This window comes from Xenopus laevis, chromosome 5L, assembly GCF_017654675.1.
Source record: "Xenopus laevis strain J_2021 chromosome 5L, Xenopus_laevis_v10.1, whole genome shotgun sequence".
Lineage (NCBI taxonomy): Eukaryota > Metazoa > Chordata > Amphibia > Anura > Pipidae > Xenopus > Xenopus laevis.
Window position 1 is genome coordinate 105,311,756 of NC_054379.1, and position 21,502 is coordinate 105,333,257.

General features: G+C 39.4%; 1 protein-coding gene across 1 annotated transcript; it reads right to left on the reverse strand.

The window, feature by feature from the left end:
- Positions 1-4,013: 4,013 nt before the first annotated feature.
- rnpepl1.L (arginyl aminopeptidase (aminopeptidase B)-like 1 L homeolog) lies at positions 4,014-17,610 on the reverse strand. Its single transcript, XM_041563211.1, has 11 exons — positions 16,277-17,610; positions 13,875-14,015; positions 12,835-12,986; positions 12,205-12,321; positions 10,685-10,920; positions 10,278-10,391; positions 9,458-9,570; positions 8,841-8,949; positions 8,537-8,764; positions 7,053-7,195; positions 4,014-5,503 (listed from the first exon to the last, which is right to left on the reverse strand). Exons 1-11 carry the CDS (start codon positions 17,312-17,314, stop codon positions 5,261-5,263), a joined length of 2,634 nt encoding a protein of 877 aa, XP_041419145.1. The 5' UTR covers positions 17,315-17,610; the 3' UTR covers positions 4,014-5,260.
- Positions 17,611-21,502: the final 3,892 nt, after the last annotated feature.

Genomic DNA, 21,502 nt, shown 5'->3' on the forward strand with positions numbered 1-21,502 from the left:
ATTCAGACTATAAACTCCCGCATTGTTAACACATGTAATCCCCCCTGCATTGTTCACACCTGTAACACCTCTATTGTTCACACACCTAAAGCCCTGTACTGTTCACACCTCAGACCCAGACTGAAACTGCCCACATTGTGCACCAGTTAACACCTTATACAAACTGCTGGAGGGGCACCAACATTGTGTCACTATATGTAGCACAGTATGAGCTGTTCATTTTAGAGTGGTCCTGATAGGTTTCCCTGTGCCCTGCTGTATTCTGCCTTCTCTATTCCCTTGTGTGTGCCATGCTCTGCCTGCCCTATGCTCCCTGTGTGTGCCATACTCTGCCTGCCCTATGCTATCTGTGGGGTGTAAGCCTGGTATTATTTGTTCTGGAGGTTTGTTATCATTTGGAAATTGTTATTATATTGTTATTATAGCCCCTAAGGTAGTTATTCATGTGCTGTGTTATCCACAGGGGAAGCATATAGATTTAAGGGTATGTTTTAACACGACTTGCATTTTTCATGAGTGATATCCCTGCAGTGAGCACCAAACATTCGTTTTTTTGGTGTGCTACCACCATTAATGTTGATACAGTCTTAAAGGAGAATTCAACCGTTAACTAAAAAAAACCCTACCCCCCTATCCTAGGCACACCCTCCTCCCCCCCAGCCCCTGGGAAAATGCCCATAACTTTTTACATACCCCTCGGTGCAGATTCAGGGATCGCAGTTCACAGCAGCCATCTTCCCTTTTTGTCACAAAACAAGGAAGTAAAAAATGTTTTCCCCTTCCCACCCCTAATTTGCATATGCAAATTAGGATTTGGTTCGGTATTCACCCGAATCTTTCGCAAAGGGTTCGGGCGAATCCAAAATAGTGGATTCGGTTCATCCCTAATATTTGCTGGTGGTAGATATGCCCGTTGCATTCTAGTTGAAGACCATGTCTAAGAAATGTATGTCCTGACTCAGTCATACATGATCATATGACACTGAATTAGAAAATAGTACCTCTGTGAATACGAGTAGAGCTATGCACAGCGCAAAATGTAGTTCTCTGCTTTGGTAATATTACTCTTAAATGGTGAAGCATAGGCATCTCTGTAAATGTTGTCTGATAAGAATGTATAGGTAGGTCATGCACACCTATGGTCCATTGACATTATAACAGGATTTTTTGATACTCGCCGTTAAATCCGTTTCTCTGTAGTCGAAAGGGGGACACAGGGAACGTTTTTCATGTGTCCTGCCTCCTGGAGGGTAAAGCTTAACCCCGCAATTCCCTGTGTCCCCCTAAGACGACAGAGAAAATGGGATTTTTTGATACTCACTGTTAAATCAGTTTCTCTGCAGTCGAAAGGGGGACACAGGGCACGCTGGAAAGCTCCACCCTCCAGGAGGCAGGACACTTGAAAAACATTCCTGTGTCTCCCTACGATGACAGAGAAAATGGAATATAGGGTTTCCATACAAACTAAGTGAGGGATTGAGGGGCTTTAGACTCTCGTATAGGCAATAAGACCTTACGTTAATAAGCCTATGATTAAGGGAGTTGCTACTGAAACGCGTCAGTCGGTACTGGTCTGTAAACTGTTGTAATAAACCACCTCTCCTTTTATCTGGAGTGCCACCTCTTTTATGCTTTGAATGGAAATAAGACCTCATTGTCTTGCTTTTTCTTAACAAGGAATACATTTTAGTAAAGACCCTTATATTTCTTGGTAGGTGGCACTTATGAAATTACATTTTTCTGAGGACTTCCAAAAATGTTCACAGTAAGCGCTTTCTGGCCAAAATCCGCTCCACGTGAGCACCTGACAGGCAGATAAAACATATCATTTGACAGTGACGTAAGCATTTATCCCAGCTCTCCAGGGGCAGTGGTTATTATCCAATGCTGTGTGTGAACACAGTCACCTGTTTCTGGTTCATGCAGTGGTGGCTGTAGCCATTTAGTTTCCTCTTGCACCTAAGCAGCACGATATGGGATTCCACAGTAATATAAGATAGCAAAATTTGTATTGGAATCTAACTGTGCTTGATAAGAACAAGAAAACGGACATATCTCTGGTAGGAAGGATTGTCACTAGAGAATCCTTTTGCCTCTAATAAAGTCTGAAAAGCCCAATGGCTTGGGGTGGAAATTATAGAGTTGGAGATAAGGTTTATATCTCCTTAAGTTATGTTTTCCTTTCCAAACTGCTGACTTTCTACAACACTAATTCTTAAAGGGGTTGTTCACCTTCAATGTACAAATCTTATGAAACCAGTAACAATGCTCTCAATGTGTTAGAAAAACCATTTTCCATAACAAAAAGTAAAAATGCCATTGTAAAAGCTAATTTTTATACCTATTAACTCAGTCCTTCTCCTGTCTCTCTGACGTTTTCTGAAGTGATGGGAGTGGCCTATTTTGAACCTGACACACCAAGAACTTCCTATATGATGACATCATCATGCCCAGGCTTTGCCCTTATTTGTTTCCTATTGGATGTTGATACTGCCCTCCTCCTAGTAATTTATTGGGTGCTTGTGAACTGTAACCAGTCACATAATTTGAATGGTCATTGGTTGATTACTCAATTGTAATGGCAGAGGTTAACAGACGCAGCATATAAACTAACCTGCCTTGCAACAAACAATCACCCAGCCATGCAGACAAATACTACCTAGACTCCAAATACTGCCTAGACTCCTTCTGCCTAGACTAAAACTGAATGGAGTGCCAAAGGGGGGCAACCTTTTCTGGGAATAAATACTGACTTTTCTATATTTTTTTTATCTTTTAATACCTTTGGCATTAAGCATAATGTCAGTTTTTTACAAAATTGCAACAAAACCAGCACTGACTTGCTTAGAAACGTATGTAACTTACACATCTAGCAGGGACAGTAGGGTTGCCACCTCACCCTTTTAAAACCAAACACATATGAAATACACAGCCTGCATGGCTAATTATCAACTCATTTAGATGCTGCAGACTGAACTGATTTCTATGCAGCCATGTATCATGCATCTAAATGAATTGCTAATTAGCCATGCAGGCTTTGGATTTCATATGTGTTTGGTTTTAAAAGGGTGAGGTGGCAGCCCTAAGTGACAGGCAGAGCAGTGTTGAGGGCAGGTAGGTTTTTTGAACATTTTGTGCGCTCTCCCGGGTGGTAATTTACTTAGGAAAACGATACCTAAGCTCATACAAATAGTCCCGGAAGTCACGTCAGCTGCTGAATAATGATTTTTTATGAGGTAAATACACAAAATAATACATGGGCCCCCCCAAAATAATATATTTCTGGAAAGTACAAGTGTCATCTCCCATAGTATCCATTATAATCCAATAATTCTGTAATAATAATAAAACAGTAGCTTTTACTTGATCCCAACTAAGATATAATTAATCCTTTTTAGAGGCAAAACCAGCCTATTGGGTTTATTTAATGTTTATATGATTTTCTAGTAGACTTAAGGTATGAAGATCCAAATTATGTAAAGATCCATTATACGTAAAACTCCAGGTCCCGAGCACCTCGATCCCCCCCATCTGCACAGTTGAAGTCTCTGCAGCACACAGCCCACACTCCCCCCTCCCTCTCACAAACTTGTAACTGTTTCTCTTCAGTACCTGAATGCTGCTCAAATTCCCCAGCACAGGAAGCAGTGGCAGATTGACAGCAGACATAGCCAATAGGAGTTAAGTTAGCTGCCAGTACAATGTGTGATGTCATATAAGGAAGAGGAAGTGAACACTGTAGTGTTTTTGGGGGTCAGTGACCCCCTCCCAGCATAGGGTCTGTGTGGAACTGAAGGATTAGTACAGGGACACTTCTGAGGTGAATATCTCTTGAACTGTACTTTTTCTGTTAACTATTTCTATGGAAAAGTTTGTTCTATACATGTGAACTGTTAGATTTGTCAATTTGTTATAAAGGTGAACAACCCCTTTAACTAGAAGCATATCTTTTATATTGCTACAAAACAAAATACGGTATGTCTTGTTAAATGATCAGCCAGCAAAATATCAGGTAACGTCCAGCACTGTTTATTAATTTCAGTTTAAAATGACTTTAAAAATGAAACAGTCAGTGTAATTCTGGTTTACAAAATAGGTTATTTCACCTCCAGCTAAAAAATGTGAGCTTTAAAAAAAGCCCATCTAAGCCACAGCAAAAAAAAAAAATTAAAAAAAAAATTGTAGGTGGGGTTTCATAATGTATTAGGTATAGAATTGGAAATAATCATATTCAAAAAGTATACAAAATGTACGCAGAGCTGTCACTCTGATGGGTTCATGGCTCAAATCAGCCTGTGCAAATCAGCTCTGAGGTGCAAAAGATAGAATTTCCTCAGCAAACACTATCAATACAGATACTGGCAAAGCAATCAGCAGTCACAGGGATAACCACCACAGGAAAAATAGCTGAAGTGGCTATATCCAGCCTGGGCTTCCACACAAAATATTGGGGTAAACAATTCAAGAAGCCAAACTCCAGTGTTATTGCTTGCGGTTTGCAAATAAGAGGGCACAGGGATACTATGGGAGAGCAATCCAGGCCCTCCAAGAATGAGTGCAAACAAAATGCTAATTAAAAATATAAAGAAATTAGAGAGGGATCAAAAAGGTAAAAGAAAATGGTAATACAAAGTAGAGGGTCTATCCTCAGCAGCAGGTGGTGTATGCACGTATAAAATATCTTACTGAAACAAAAGCTTAAAAGTCACTTTACACCACAAAAATGAAATTTAAATCTGCTAAGACCATCTGATTTGTTCAGATTGAATCATTTACCACCTTATCAGTGATTAAGCGCACTGACTAAATAGCACAAGGTAGTCGATTATTTTCTCAATGTATTTTGTAAAGGTTTGCAATATAAGGCAGTGCCAATATAAACACAATATTGCAAAAGTATTTTAAAATGTACAAATTACAGTTGAAGAAGTTTGTTTTTAAACACATTTAGGTGTAAACTTTAAAAGAATTTGGATGGTGCATAGAAATTCTGAAATGCATCCAGCTAACCTATAGCAGACTCTTCAAGCCCAGTAAGATACAGTTGGCATTTTTCCTTCTTCAGGGTTAAGTATGGAAAGTTCTCTAAACTTGGGGGTTTCATTCTTCCCCCTCCTGAGTTTTCAAAAGACAGGGCTTGTCTCCTCCTGTGCAAAGTTCATTAGGCATAACCCCAATGTTGACAGACAAAGACAGCACAAGGCACAGTCTGCTTAAATTAGCATTCAGTTACTGGTACAAACCAGCAGGCTCAGCTGTGTCACGCTGTAACATTCACGTCCCTGAGAGAGGTTGGATTTTGGGCACAGAGCTCCGTTGCCAGGACAGGGACAGCAGATTCCGGCTGCACTGCTGAGCCACCCTGAGCCAGGATTTGCTGTATAGTTTTGCGAAGGTTTGGGTGCAGCCTTCCATGAGTCTGATAAAAGATTTCTAGAGCACACGATTTTAAAGGCCCAGAGCTTAGGTCCTCGTACAGCGGGATTGTGTACATCCTGGACGTCTGTAAATATAAAGATGCAAACATGAACTCATGCAAACGGTAGATTGATTTGTATATACAGAACTGCTCAAATCTAATCTAAAAAAGATGCCAAAAATCAACTGAACTCAATGCAGAATTTGGAATAAACTCTCATAATCTGATATTATGTCTTCCTCTAATTTGTGTGTGTCACTGTTTATATATAAACAACTGTACCAGTCAGATGGGTACAGCAATCATACCAAACATGTTTATGTTTTTTGTAAAAATAAAAACCTATTAAAAAATTACCAATTTTTTTTTTTTTTCAATCTTACACCAGCCAAAGGTTCTGAAAAAAACCGACAATACTTCAAACTCCAAACCGGTTCATACTAGAAGTTTTGAGCTTCTTTACTTTGCAAAAGCAGGGTTAGTTTCTACTGTCAAGACTATGGAGCTAGCAAATAATTTAACCAGAAATTGGTGGATTCTAATAGAAAATCTACAGCTGCATTTCATTATGGAAATGCACTAAGAAGTATAGGGAATCTAATTTTACAGAACTGTTGAGCCTTCAAGGGTGTCCTATGAGCTCTTGGAGACAGCTGCTCAGTCATTCTTAAAGGAATTGTTCAGTATAAAATTAAAAACTGGGTAAATTGATAGGCTGTGCAAAATAAAAAATGTTTCTAATATAGTTAGTTAGGCAAAAATGTAATGTATAAAGGCTGGAGTGACTGGATGTGTAACATAACAGCCAGAACACTACTTCCTGCTTTTCAGCTCTCTTGGTTTCCACTGATTGGTTAACAGGCATTAACTAATCAGTGACTTGAGGGAGGAACACATGGGCCATAACGGTTTGATTCTGAACCTGAGCTGGATGCTGAGGATCAATTACAAACTCACTGAACAGTCATGTCCCATGTGCCCCCCCCCCTTAATCTCGCTGACTAACTCAAAGTTAGAGAACTGCAAAGCAGTAAGTAATGTTGTTATGTTACACATCCGCTCACTTTATAGATTTTGACAGTTTTTGGCTAACTATATTAGAATCCATTTATTATTTTGCACAGCCTATTTATTTAGCCAGTTATTATTTTTATACTGAACTTTTCCTTTAACCAGAGTAGATGTCTACAGCTCATGCAAGAAGCTATTAGATCATTCTGTGAATGTCTTATGATGCTAAGGAAAAGGGTAGCCTAGAACCGGACTGAAATAATCAATATTCTACTTATCAAAGTCTTCAGAAGTCTGGTTTTTCGAAGATGCTCATATTAATTTATAGGCTTTACAATCTGCTTCCTACGCCAGATAAACATATGCATCTGGATAGTTTTGTTCCTACAAATACCCCACACACACACACACACACACAGCTGCTTCATAAACACTGCAAATAAACAATTAGTGCCTTTAAACAAAATTATCAAAAATTATTGGTGGCACTTCAACATCTACGAAGTAGGAAACTACTCAAAATAAACCAAAGCTATAAAACTGCAACTGCCTTAATTTTTCATATGTATCGAACATCACAATGACGATTCATTGGAAAAACAGCATGTGAATTGATACTAACCTGGCAGAGCAGGAAGTGACGTACTTGGGGCAAATCTGGTTGATAATTGTTCCTCACCACAATCTGCAACCATCGGATCCTAATTTCGGTATTCATTGTAGCCAAATCAGCAGAATAACACAGGGATAGTTGCATCATTACCTCTGAAATTTGAGTCAGAAACACAAATAACTACGCTGCCAGATACATGGCCTGCTCTTCAGGTATATGGAGAAGAAGAAAGAAAGGTGACTGTAGAGAGTTAAGAAACAAACGGGATGCAATGACTTATTTATATGTAGAGGTGCACATATATTTTGTGACCAATCATATCGGTTTGCAAATAATCTAACCCTTCAATTACAGGCCCACAGAAGAAACAAGTTTACAATTCCAGGAAAGGACATAAAAAGATACCAAAAAGGTTGACACAATATACCCTCTATAGTCAGCAAACTGTAAAAACAAGCAGAAAAGAAAAAAAAAGGACACAATAAACAATCTTACAGGTGTTTATTCCTGATAGTACACCAAAATAAACTTTTTAAAATGTTTAATTTTTTTTCTTAGGTTTCCTTAGAGAAGCTTTGAGAGGGAGGTCACAGAATCTCAACACCAATTCTGTAAACTGTTGATACAGTTCTTATCTTTGGCCCTGTTGAGTACAATCCCTACTGATACAATCAGTTATAACGGATACAATAGTTATTGATATTCCACTGATGCTGCTGAGAAATGTATCAAGTAAACAGTTCAGAGTATGCCCCCGGATTACTGATCTGCTAGACTGAAACACCAGAACATGAACATTAAGGTTTAAACTATTCTATAAGAAAAACTTTCATTTTTTTATTTTTAAATTGATAAAAAGGTATTTGTGGTGTTCTATCTGAAAACAAATGATCCAAAAAAATGAATAAACTTCCTGCAATTAGCCCTTACTAGCAAAAGTAAAATAGATTATGATTCTAGGGGAGAAACTCAGCTGCCCCGTCATTATTGATGTCTTTGTATAATATGCATCAGGCAAATCTGCAAACACAGACCTACCCTTTTCAGGGAAATCAATGGTTTGTGGGAATTTTAGTGGCTAAACTTTTGTTTATCCTAATTGACAGGGAGCCATTATCTTTTCCTGAGACTAGGAGTCCGCTTCATTCTCAGCACCATTACTGTATAATAGTTCTGGAAAAAACATTGGTTTAATTCAGAACTTATTTTGCCTGTTATAAACGAAGGGCTTAATATTTTAGGTGTATGGTACAATTCTTTAATGTCAATAGAGATGGCTGAGTCAAAAATTAATCCCCCACCTATGACTCTCTTTACTGTACTTTCGTTATACAGATACAAAGACATATTTACAGCTTTTCTTGTACAGAGTTTGACTATATATCACAAGGTTTCACTTTCAGTAAAAAGAATAATCCAGGAAACCAAGTAAAAAATGCTATTATTTTTCAACATGTGTTTACATAGAGTACTGTATATGCATCCACAGTCACCTGGTCGTAGCGGAGATTTATCAAGTAGCTTGTCTAAAAAAAGCACGGTTTGAAAGGTTTGCCAGTCTGAGATATTGGCAAATGAAGAAGCAGCTTCAACATCCAGAGGTTCAGACATCCAAAGCTGAGTGAGGGTCTCCACAGGTGCTGTGAATACTGATCCCTGAGACAAATCTGGCTGGGAAAGGGGAGGTCCTGGGGCATTTAACCAACGATCAAACTCCAGACCTGAGAATGGGAAAAGTATCATAAAAGGATGGCATATTAAATGACATATTGTTTTCCATATCCAACCCATTTTAACCTTCACTTCTTCCTGTGGTTTCATCTCTCAAATGGGGAAAAAAGTGAAGGTAAGACTCTAGAAGTTCATGTGCCACAACACTGCGGAACTTGAATTTCTCAATGTAATCCTGAAAAACAAATATAAGATACCTTGTTGCTGGAAGAGTAAGAATCATGCAAATGAATTTATAAGAACATCCTGAATTAGTATAAAGAAATGGAACAAACTGGCCATGGTGACATGGTTATATGGTCTGTATTGTCAGAACCATCTTCCTTTGGGATAGTTGCCTAGATATATAAGAATTTGCCTACTAACAGATTGAAAACTTCTTCTGATGATGTAACTCCGGAGCCTACTGGATGGATCATTTGACTAGAGTTGTGTGATCCATGCAGTTCTAAACTGCCCAAAGGCATGACAGATACACCCAATCAGGTGGTCAATTGTCAGTCTGGTTTTCTGCTTTGTAAACAGAAGCTCATAGCGAAAATACAGATTATAAAGTTTGATCAAACTTTATAAGAAGAAAAACAGAACTTAGATGCTCAATAGGCCTAAAAAGTTAGTATCTGTTTTTGATTTTCTTTTGGTGGGGGTGGGTGTACCCTTATAGAAATGATCTATTAAATTACCCTGAGAAAGGAATCAAAGTTGTCTGGATCTCCGCATAACTGCGACAGATAGTGCACAAAGCAGAAGCCCTTCTCATAAGTGAATAAGTTCATAAGGTTACTTGGGTTCACACCTGGGGACCATAAGGGAAAAAAATATAAAATTACTGTATTATATTTCAAAGTAAGTATTTAAATATGATGCAAATTCAGCCACATTTATGGGTCACAGACTAAAAATTCATGAACAAGATATATCTTTTCGTTCAGCTGAGTATAGTTAAGACTGTAGTTTAGCAGGCAGCCAAGAAGCTAGGACATTGTTGCCGACATACCAGTTACATTAATGGAATCTAAGCGCTTGTACACTAGCCAATTGCTTGAATGCTTTGCCAGCCTGTATTCAAGCAATGTTGATTTAACCAACAGCTTTTCAGCAAATGTCTCAACTTTCCATTGCTTACAAAATATCTCTCATCTCTTATGTAGTAGGGATGCATCAAATCCAGGATTCGGCCGAATCAAATTCGAATCCTAATTTACATATACAAATTAGGAGCGGGGAGGGAAATTGCGTGACTTTTTGTCACAGAACAAGGAAGTAAAAAATGTTTTCCCCTTCCCACCTCTAATTTGCATATGCAAATTAGGATTTTTGGATTCAGTTCGGTTTTCGTCCGAATCTTTTGCGAAGGGCCAAATCCAAAATAGTGGATTCGGTGGATCGCTATTATGTAGTCTTTATCAAGAGGGAGAATCTAACAACCTATACATTCAGCATTCATTTGACACACTCAGTACTCACATTCTTTAAAATTACTTTCTAATTAAACAGTTTTACCTGGATCCAGTTTGGCCTGTAATCTGCTCAATGGAGTATCATGGCCAAGGATTCGGATCTGTCTATGTAGAGCTTCCAGGCGGAAGTTGGATTCTAAGCAAGTAAAAGCAGCACCTATGTAACAGATAAAAAGAGGACAGTTGATGAACTAATGGCCAGGGCTATTAATCTCTATGGGACATAATGTTTAATTTAAGTGGTACAGTTAAAACATTTTTTTTTATTTCTCTGCTCGCATTCTGATGCACATTTCCAGTATTCATGAGTACATATTTATACAAAAGTGTTTTACATATGAGCTGTTTTAGAGAGACCTGGATAAATATACAGAAAGATACAGAGAAATACAGACAGTTAAAAGTAAATTATAGGCTATGGAGATGTAAAGCAGTCATTTGTCTCCTCACCATATACTCGAGTAGTGATGCGACGCTGGGCATAGGTTGCTAGGCCCTCGCTCAACCACATTTCCTCCCAACTTGCATTTGTCACTGCATTTCCAAACCAGCCATGTGCAATTTCATGAATGACATCTATAAGCAGGAAGTCCTCGCTATCCAGAATGGAGCAGATAACGAAGGTCAGGCATGGATTTTCCATAGCAACAATTGGGAAGGAAGGGGGCAGGAAGACTATATCATACCTAAAAGAGGTTTAAGGTCATAGTTAACTCATGACCGCCTGAAAATGATCTCAAACATACTCCTGGCATTTGAGGTTTTAAAATCTCTGTTAACAGGTACAAACAAGTAGTGCAGAAATGGGCCCTGATATGCTGGTACCTATATGTTTCCTTTACACAAGATCAGATCTCGATGGACTTTGTTTCTGAGGACACACACTCACCACATTAATGGGCAGATTTATTAAGGGTCGAACTGAAAATTCAAATTCCACTAGGGAATTATCCAAACTGGAAATAGAAAGAGGGACAAATATATCATTCATTTTTTGACCACAACTATTTTTGTGGCCCCTATTTATCATGTCCATTTTACTAAATTTGAAAAGTGAAAGTCTGCACACATTTCTGTGGTTTTTATGTGTTATTATAGTTTTGCTAATGAAGGTGAATTTTCCCAAGGGACTTGCTTATCTTAAATTGTGACAATCACTTATTTGCTTATCTTAAATTGGTACACGTGGTGGCTGTTCTGGGCTCTCTGCCAAAAGCCAATTAAGTCAGAAACATTGTATATTTTTCTGTTGTTCAGTGCAGGAGATCAAAGAGAAAATCAAGACATTTCAGTAACAAGCCAGAACTGTGGGTTGAGCTGGCAAAATCGGGACTGCCCCACTCAAAACGGGACAGTTTTGAGGTATGCCAGAGGATAAAGGACAAGGAAAGGCTATTTCACAGAGGGTTGGGGGATGCCAAAATGTTATTTTCCCAAGGCTGGTGCCCTATTTTCCTTTACCTTTTCCCCAGCATCTATAGATGCCCTATTACCTAGCAGGTACATGTGCACGGCCAATACAGTGGTTGCCTGGGAGGTAATTAAAATGGCAGCATGCTGCTAGTTATTTTGCCAGGCAATTGCAGTTTTTTTTTTTTAAATGGAGCACCAGTCCATGGGAAAAATAACCTTTATTTTAGTTGGGGGGGCATTATATTTTGTGACTCCCAGTGATACAGCCTTTCCTTGTCCTTTAAAGCACAGTGATATTAAGCAGCAGGGCAAAGGGTTGGATGGTAGATTAGGGCTTCCACTCTATGATGACCCAAATCTTTCTCTCAATGTAACGCTTGGCAACACTTTTTTTTTTAGAATCTTTAATAATATTTTGTTTCAGCAAGTCCTGGGTAGTAGTTTAGGCTCTATGGATATGTCTTTGTATCTGAGAGATATGAACAAATGCACATGTGAAAAAAAGAGAATCTATTCTAGATGATAACACGCTTATATGAATATGTCTCTTCTCTTACCTTCCCCAAATATACGGACCATAAAGATTCTCTGCTGCTTGCAGCCATTGTTCTACTCGGCCAGCCAGCTTCCCCACTGCTAACTGTAGTACACCGGGTTCAGCCCATACGCGACTCCTACACATGGAAGAAAATGCTATAAGCATTCAAAAAGCATGAATATCAGAACGAAAATGTATGTAGAGCTGTTGCCTGTGAAATATAGATGCTGTATGAATCCCAAAGTACTGTGGTCCTATCATAATAAATATATACTCCAACAAATATTCTTACTATATTTCCTTGCACTGTTGGTCTGGATGATCTATAATATTGATAAGCAATAAATTCCTGTTTTTCTGTACTTCTGGTTCTAACTATTGAAAAAATGTAGCAGAATGCAGCTATTTATACACCTGAAGGAGAATGGACTTCTCTAGAGCACACCAGAGAATAGAAAACGTTAACACATACTGCTTTTAATTACAATGATATTTATATAATTCATCATATAATAAAATTAAAAACCATACAAACATAATTAATATACAAGGGAAAGTCGCTTAGCTTTGTCTAGCCCATAGAACTAACAAAAAAAAGTGGTGCACTGACAAAATTTGTGAACTTTGTCACGCCAACAACTTCTCTCACCTGGGACCGATGTCTGCAGGTAGAAGGTGACCGGCTGTTAGTGCCACCAAGTATGCAGGAACAGGATGCTCCATGTAGAAGTGAGAGACACCTATCTCCTCTATGAAATAACTATGAGTGCAACTCATGAGTACTTGAATTCCAGCAGGAGCCTGCCACAAACAAACAAACTAAGTTAGGGTAAAAAAAATAGACAAATATTTCTAATGAAAAGGACCTGTGAAGTGGAATCATAAAGTGGAAGTGATGTGACCATAGATCTAGAAATAGCTTCACCTGTGGATGAGGAAGGTAAATAGTAAGATGGATAAGACTAATTTGCAACCAGGTTGGTTCATCTGCCAACCTTTTCCTATACAGGTATGGGAGCTATTATCCAGAATGCTTGGGTCCTGGGGATTTCCAGATCTTTCTGTAATCTGGGTCTCTATAACTTCAGTCTACTTAATAAACCTTTAAACCATAATCAAATCCAATAAAATTGTTTGCCTCCAATAAGGATTGATTAAATCTCAGTTGGGAACAACTACAAAGTAATGCTTTATTATTAGAGAAAAGGGAAATCATTTGATTAAAATGTAGAAGATGTGATCCGGAGAATTCTGGATAACAGGTTTCTGGATAACAGATCCCATACCTGTACCTGCATTTTTTGTGGGTTCAAATTACTTCAGTTACAGTGAATTGCCCTAGAATGCTAATCTTCTTGATTATAACATTTATTGAAGTATATTTGCATCTCCTAAAAACTTTATACATTTAAAAAAAGTAAAGTATAAATTACTAGGGGGTGCCAAATGTTAGACACTCCAAGCGATCCTCTTCCGGCTTCTTTCTTCTTTGCACAGGGAATACATGCACAGCAGAGTGAAAAGATGAACTTTAACAACAAAAAGCAGACTTTTACACTCTATTGAGGATCGTTCCATGGTGCTCACTGAGATGAACGCTACATCCTCCCAGTGATTTAGACTTTCCGTCTCCTTTAGTCTATATTTTCTGTTAAGCATTTTAGAAAACAGGACTGCTGAAACATTTACCTTGACGGAGGCAGAGTAAGTACACTTGACAGCTGGAGTATCAAAGCAGGGGAAGAAGGAGCGGTTGCAGACAGAGTGTCCCTGAGTGAAGACAAACAGCTGGGAGCCTCCATAGGAAAGATCGGGATCCAACCACCATACCTGAAAATAGGTGTGAACTATAGTGACACAGTTGCTTTCCCACTCCTATCAAAGCGAAAGGCCATCTTTACACTTATTCTCACTGTTCCAAAGCTATGAACCTTGATTTCAATAATGTCACATAGCACAAGTGTTAAATATGTATCAATTAAATAGATTTTGTTTTAATTATTTGCCTTTCATTTCTATGTCTCTTTTCAAAATAACGTCACAGTCACTAACTAATTTTGGGTATCTGGAGTCGGAGTAGCTAAAAATGTACCGCCTCCGACTCCTAATAACTTTAAATACAAGCACTGAAAATAATCAAATCAGATTTAAGAGCTTCTATGAAGGAGGATATGGCAGAAGCAATTTTTTGGATTGTATTGAACAGCTATTCTACAGCTGCATGCCAGGTATTGTTTTAGGTTTTCCAATTGATGTTGGTTTATGTAGTTTAAAGGGGTTGTTCATCTTTAAATTAACTTTTATTATGATGTAGAGAGTGATATTCTGAGACACTTTGAAATTGGTTTTCAATTTTTATTATATGCGTTTTTTTGAGTTATTTAGCATCTCTCCAATTTGCAGTTATAAGAGACTGGAATATGATTAGGAGAGGGTCTGAATAGAAAGAGAAGTCCTACAAAGTAGCAATAACAATAAATTTGTAGCCTTACAGACCATTTGTTTTTAAGACAGGGTCAGTGACCCCCATTTGAAATCTGAAAAGAGTCAGAAGAAGGCAAACTATGAAAAATAAAAACAATTTGAAAAGTTGCTTAGAAATGGCCATTCTATAACATACTAAAATGAACCACACCTTTAACTTTGATTTTGGTTTAGAATTACCAAAGGATATGGTTTATATTTTTGAGCTTTGGCAGTGATAAAATGCTTGTATGTTGTGTACATGGAGAAGTAGTGAAACACTGGCACACAAGGAACTTCATGCAGGGTTACTCCTTGCTAATTTATTAGGTGCGGACGTGCAACGTTTCGGGGCGAACCCCTTTATCAACGTTGCACGTCCGCACCTAATAAATTAGCAAGGGGTAACCTTGCATGAAGTTCCTTGTGTGCCAGTGTTTCACTACTTGAGGATTTATTGGAGGATGCCGTACTCCTAACACTGTGCACCAGGTGTTCTCGTTTTGTAAGCTTTAGGAGTGTGCTCTGCCTCATCTTCCTTCTCTCGTGTACATGGAGAATACATTAGTATATTAAAGGCACAGTAACACCAAAAAATTAAAGCATTTTAAAGTAATTAGCATACACTAGTAAAAGTTGTGTGTTTGCACAGGTTCCATAACAAATAACAGATAAAACACCATTGAATTGGACAGGACTTATCTGTTATGTGCTATGTAACCTGTGCCTTTTCTCCTTTTTTTCAGATAGAAAAGCTGCTTGTTAATAGAAAATATAGTAGTCTTCTGAAGCAAACACGCTAGTTCTACCAGTACATTATATTTTAATGTTTACTTTGATACATTTTCAGTTTTTGGTGTGACTGTTCCTTTACAAACAGAGGAATCGTATGTACCATAAAATGAAAAGTCGGAGTTGAGGGATTTATGCACTGACTCCACAGCCCAGCAAGAGAGACATAGCTTAGGCCAAACAGTGATGGCGGGGGGCACTAAGAACATTTCACTTCTTTCTGACTACCCCTAGTCCAGGTCTCCCCACTCATCGGGGGGGTCAGGTGCTTGGCTGGGTTGACTAGGGCGCCTGTCCAGTTTTACCAAGAACTGCTTTCCATTTAGAGTGCAAATTATTATACATTTGTGTGAAATGTTATATTCCTTGTCACTCTTGCACCAATATATGGAGTTTCCTCCATGCACTGCAGTGTTTACTGCATTACAAATACAATAAAATAAGAGAAATGGATGAAAATACACAACATACACAATATGTATTTTGATATGCTCAGCAGGCAATTAAATAGATATACATTTAAATAACTGTGCGAAAAATGTGAAAGCTTTCACAGTGCTGTACTGCCTATTATATTGTGCAAACTTCTTGTATTCAGCTGCACATAATTAAACAGCAGAAAACACCAGAGTGTGAACCAAGGGAAAATACATTTGTCTAACCACAGAGAGAAGAAACTGGTCTTTGGAAAAATGAGTCTCCTTGTGACTTACACACTCCCAAGGATCCCCAAATGAACATACGCTGCCCTGTGTATATTTAGTTACATTAAATCCATATTGCAGGTCAGGAATCATATAGTCTTTTACATGAAATAGAAAGTGTACAAGACTCACCGCAGGACCTTCGCCAGTGACATAGTGAACAATAACCTGGAACGTTTCATTGGTTCGTAGGTTTTCGGGCACAGAGATGTTAAGTGCAGAACCATAGTCTGTGAACTCTTCAACCCTGAAGTCCAATGGGAAGCAACACGTAGAATAAGGGGGCACGGAGTTATTGGCACTATAAAGAACACACGGGGCACTGAGAGTATTGGGCAGCAGGTCCACAGAGGGCAAGTTTGGGTTGGTGGCAGGTGTAACACCGTTGCCCTCGGGCATAAAGGAAACAATGGAGTCTGGGGATAAAGAACAACATGAGGAATGGAATGGAAAATCAGCAGGCAGAGGACAGCCATATAAGGAGGGCTGGGGATTTAGGCACCCAAGCCTGGAAGCATTTGATGGAGGACAGTGGCCATTTAAAGATGGCGAGGCCTTGTCATTAGACGAGTCCATGAGAGAACTAGGTGCAAGTGGCTGTGAGACAGACAGGTCGAGGGGTTCCGGGGTTACCACAGGAGAGACCCTTGAAGGAGGCAGATTTGGCAAGGGAGACTCGGGAGTCACATACCACAAACCTTCAGATGTCTGGGGGCTACAGGGTGACGTAGGAAGTGCCAGACAGTCTTCAGAAGGAAGATCAGCAGTTTCTTCCAGAGACCAGGAGCACTCGTTATAATGGGCACAGTCCTTGCTCAGTGAGCTGGTGTAGGAGGCCTGATGATAGGCGCACTCGCTGCTCTCTCCCTCTCCTCCCCCTGTTCTTCGGCACCTTACGGAACTGACCCTGGTTGCTGGGTGTGTGTCCAGGACAAGAGCCGGTCCTCCTGGCAGGAGGCAGCTGAGTTCCAACACTAAACAACCGGCCAACTCCCGGGTCTCCGGTCGCAGCTCCAGGCCCAGATGGAAGTGGTGTAAGCGGTAAAGCTGAAAACTGGAGGCCGACGCGGGGTCTGGGGGGACAGGGGCAACAGGACTGCCCGTGACAGGCCGAGTGCGCAGAGGGCGGCGGCAGCAGCAGAGAGCGGGGCAAGTAGTGGCTGAGGCCATCGCTGCACTTGTATAAGTAAGTGCGTGTAGAACGGAAGAGGAAGACGCACCACAATAGGCAAAGCTAGGTAAAATCCATCGGGACCCTAGAGGCCTAAACCGAGTGAAGGCGCAGCTGAGACCGGCCGGCCTGAAACAGGAAGTGACAGAGCCAGAAGACGAGGCCTGACACAGGAAATCCCACTGAGGGACGGCCGCAAACTGTGACTGGAATTAGAGCAAGCGGAAGCCTTGTCTGTCACTCTGCTGTTTAGGGGGAAACCAAGTACCCCCTCTTGTAAATTATAGGCATATTATAAGTTACCGAGGAGTTTCATGACCATATAAAAACACGAGGCCCAAGGCCGAGTGTCTTTATACAGGTCATGGAACTCGGAGGTAACTTCTAATATCCTCATATTTTGCAACTGGGGGTACTTTATTTATTATAATACACAAGTTTCAGTGAGTCATGTGACAGAAATTACATCAGAACTCGTTGTTTATAAGGATATAATTTACGAGATATTCATGGCTTTTGTGAATTATATAGTGAATAAAGTACCCCCTCTTGTAAATAATAAGCATATTATAAGTTACCGAGGAGTTTCATGACCATATAAAAACACAAGGCCAAGGCCGAGTGTTTTTATACAGTTCATGGAACTCCAAGGTAACTTCTAATATCCTCATATTTTGCAACTGGGGCTACTTTATTCACTATATATGTGGAGGGTTATTGCACTTTTATTTGGGAGAAGGGCTACTCATTGCGCCATTTATGTTTCAGTGGTCAGAGTGCTTTTGTATGTGAATAGTGACTGTGGCATCACACACACCCACCGCCACATTTGAAAAATAGAAAGAGAATGAACGTGTAACCATGCCCATTCACGTATATAAATACCTCACCCATTTTACACAATCGAGATGTGCCAGTCTCATGACTACGGAGAATGGAAAACTAATAAATGAACCCCAAACGTACCAGTATAATCACTAGATAAATACTAGGGTAACAAATATTAACCACTGATGTGCCACTATAATTACTACAGAAAATGGATGACAGCAATATTAACCCTAGATATGCCAGTAGAACCACTGAATAAAATGAATAACTAGCATATAAACCCTAAATGTGCCAGTATAACTGAATAAAATGGAGAACTTGCCTATTAACCTCAGATGTGCCAGGATAATCATGAAATATAATGGATAATGGGCATATTAACCCCAGACAAGCCAGTAAGACCACTGTAGAAATAGCCAATAAACACTCCATTAACTTTAAACCTGCCAGTAAGATAAATGTATTACAGTTTTGCTAATGAAGGTGAATTGCCCTTTAAGCTGTGAGTCTAACTTTTACCAAGGGACCTGTTATCTTATATTGTTACAATTACTTATTTGCTTATCTAGAAATTATTACAAAAGTATCTTATCTTCTGCTGTGGCTGTTCTGGGCTCTGGGCCAAAAGCCAATTAAGTTAGAAACTTTGTTTCTTTTTCTGGCTGTTCAGTGCAGAGAAAAACATGACCTTCCAGTACAAATGAGGGACTGCGGGTTGAGTTGTCAAAAGAGCAACTGTCCCTATAAAAACGTGACAGTTGGGAGGTATGCCATACTATGCTGGGTACATACTCAGCCACTCATGCTGCAAATCTAGTCACAGGCTCTCTGTTCCATTTTTGCTGTAGGTCATTATCATTAAATGCATGGGTTGCTCTTTCATTATATGCTGAAGGTCACAGTGCAGGAGTCAATATGCCGGTATCTGCTGGATTTACTGTGCCATATTTTACTAGGTCTTTAGTCTTCAAAAATTAGCACCTGCATCGAGGCCACTGACAGCGACATCCAAGGGGTTGGCGAGCAACATGTTGCTCGCGAGCTACTGGTTGGGGATCACTGGTTAGGTCCATAAATATTTGCATTTCTTATTTTGGTTGTATACATTACCATAATGAATTTTAAATGAAACCACTCAGATGCATTTGAACTGCAGACTTTCAGCTTTAATTCAGTGGGTTGAACTAAAAAGATTACACAAAAATGTGAGGAACTAAAGCCTTTTTTTAACACAATTACTCAATTTCAGGGGCTCAAAAGTAATTGGACAATTGACTCAAAGGCTATTTTGTAATGGGCAGGTGTGGGCAATTTCTTTGTTATGTGTGTAGATGAACCGCATCTCTCACCCTTTCCACGATGCTTCCTGCCCTGGTGGTGCAGATCTTAGACGGCCGGCACTCGTCAGTACAATGTAGAAGATTTAAGAGAATAGCACAACACCATGTATGTTGCAGGTGGGGAGCTTAACCCTTTTATTTAAAGGGACCACCTGTGCATCAATGTTTCAGGAGGATTAACCCTCCCTTCGTCAGGATGGGGGGGTGCGCACTTGTATGTGGAAGATTTTGCTGTGAACAGACAACATGCGGTCAAGGGAGCTCTCCATGCAGGCGAAACAAGCCATCCTTAATCTGCAAAAACAGAAAAAACCTATCTGAGAAATTGCTACAATATCAGGAGTGGCAAAATGTACTGCAGGGATCCCCAACCTTTTGAACCCGTGAGCAACATTCAGAAGTAAAAGGAGTTGGGGAGCAACGCTAGCATGAAAAATGTTCTTGGGTGCCAAATAACAGTTTGGTACATCCTGAGAAAGAAAGCACTGGTGAACTTGGTAATGCAAAAAGACCTGGACGTCCACGGAAGACAACTGTGGTGGATGATCGCAGAATCATTTCCAGGGTGAAGAGAAACCCCTTCACAACAGCCAAACAAGTGAACAGCACTCTCGAGGAGGTAGGCATATTGATATCCAAGTCTACCATAAAGAGAAGACTGCATGAAAGTAAAAACAGAGGGTGCACTGCAAGTTGCAAGCCACCCATAAGCATCAAGAATAAAAAGGCTAGATTGGACTTTGCTAAAAAAACATCTAAAAAAGCCAGCACAGTTCTGGAAAAACATTCTTTGGACAAATGAAACCAAGATCAACCTCTACCAGAATGATGGCAAGTAAAAAAGTATGGAGAAGCTGTGGAACAGCTCATGATCCAAAGCATACCACATCTCTATAAAAACATGGCGGAGGCAGTGTGATGGCTTGGGCATGCATGGCTGCCAGTGGCACTGGGACACTAGTGTTTATCCATGATGTGACACAGGACAGAAGCAGCCGAATGAATGGAGGTGTTCAGAGACACTGTCTGCTCAAATCCAGCTAAATGCAGTCATATTGATTGGGAGGCATAATACAGATGGACAATGACCCAAAACATACAGCCAAAGCAACCCAGGAGTTTATTAAAGCAAAAAAGTGGAATATTCTTAAACGGCCAAGTCAGTCACCTGATCTGAACCCAATTGAGCATGTATTTCACTTGTTGAAGACTAAACTTCGGACAGAAAGGCCCACAACCAAACAGCAACTGAAAGCCGCTGCAGTAAAGGCCTGGTAGAGAAAACCCAGAATCTGCTGATGTCCATGAGTTCAAGAATTCAGACTGTCAATGCCAGCAAAGTATTAGAAATTAACATTTTATTTTCAGTTTTTTCATTTGTCCAATTACTTGAAATGAATTGCTTGTGTTTAAAAAAAGGCCTTAGCTCCTCACATTTTTATGCAATCTTTTTGTTCAACCCATTGAATTAAAGCTGAAAGTCTGCAGATCAACTGCATCTGAGTTGTTTCATTTAAAATTCATTGTGGTAATGCACAGAACCAAAATTAGAAATAAGATGTCTCTGTCCAAAGATTTATGGACCTAACTGTATATGGAATGCTTTAAAAGCTGGCTATCCACATGAGAACCACATGAGCTGTAGATCATAAAATATATGACCTGTGACAGGTAGAAGATTTTCCCTTTTTAAAGGGTATGTATGGTCAAAAATATTTATCCCCCATTGCACTCGTCAAACGATTCTAAGCATATATCAAATTACTATCCATTTTTTTGTAAAGATTGTAAATTGTTTAATCTATGGGAGAACACATGGATTATCACCTAAAATTGTAGTTGATTTCTTATCTCTCAGTATATCAATGCAGTACAAGGAGTGTTATATCCATTAGGTAAATTAAAATTCCCCCCAAGAATATAACAATACATTAACCCCTTCATATGTATTTCTGCTTTTGATATGGCAACAAAAACATTTTGCTTTTAAATAATCTTTTAATTCTATTGGGTCAC

Coding starts and splice junctions, on each gene's coding strand:
- rnpepl1.L (XM_041563211.1), bottom strand. CDS start 17,314: ATGGCCTCAGCCACTACTTGCCCCGCTCTCTGCTGCTGCCGCCGCCCT. Junction 10,921..12,204: donor GGTCCGTATATTTGGGGAAG/GTAAGAGAAGAG, acceptor AACCTCTTTTAG/GTATGATATAGTCTTCCTGC. Junction 8,765..8,840: donor AACCACAGGAAGAAGTGAAG/GTTAAAATGGGT, acceptor TCCCATTCTCAG/GTCTGGAGTTTGATCGTTGG.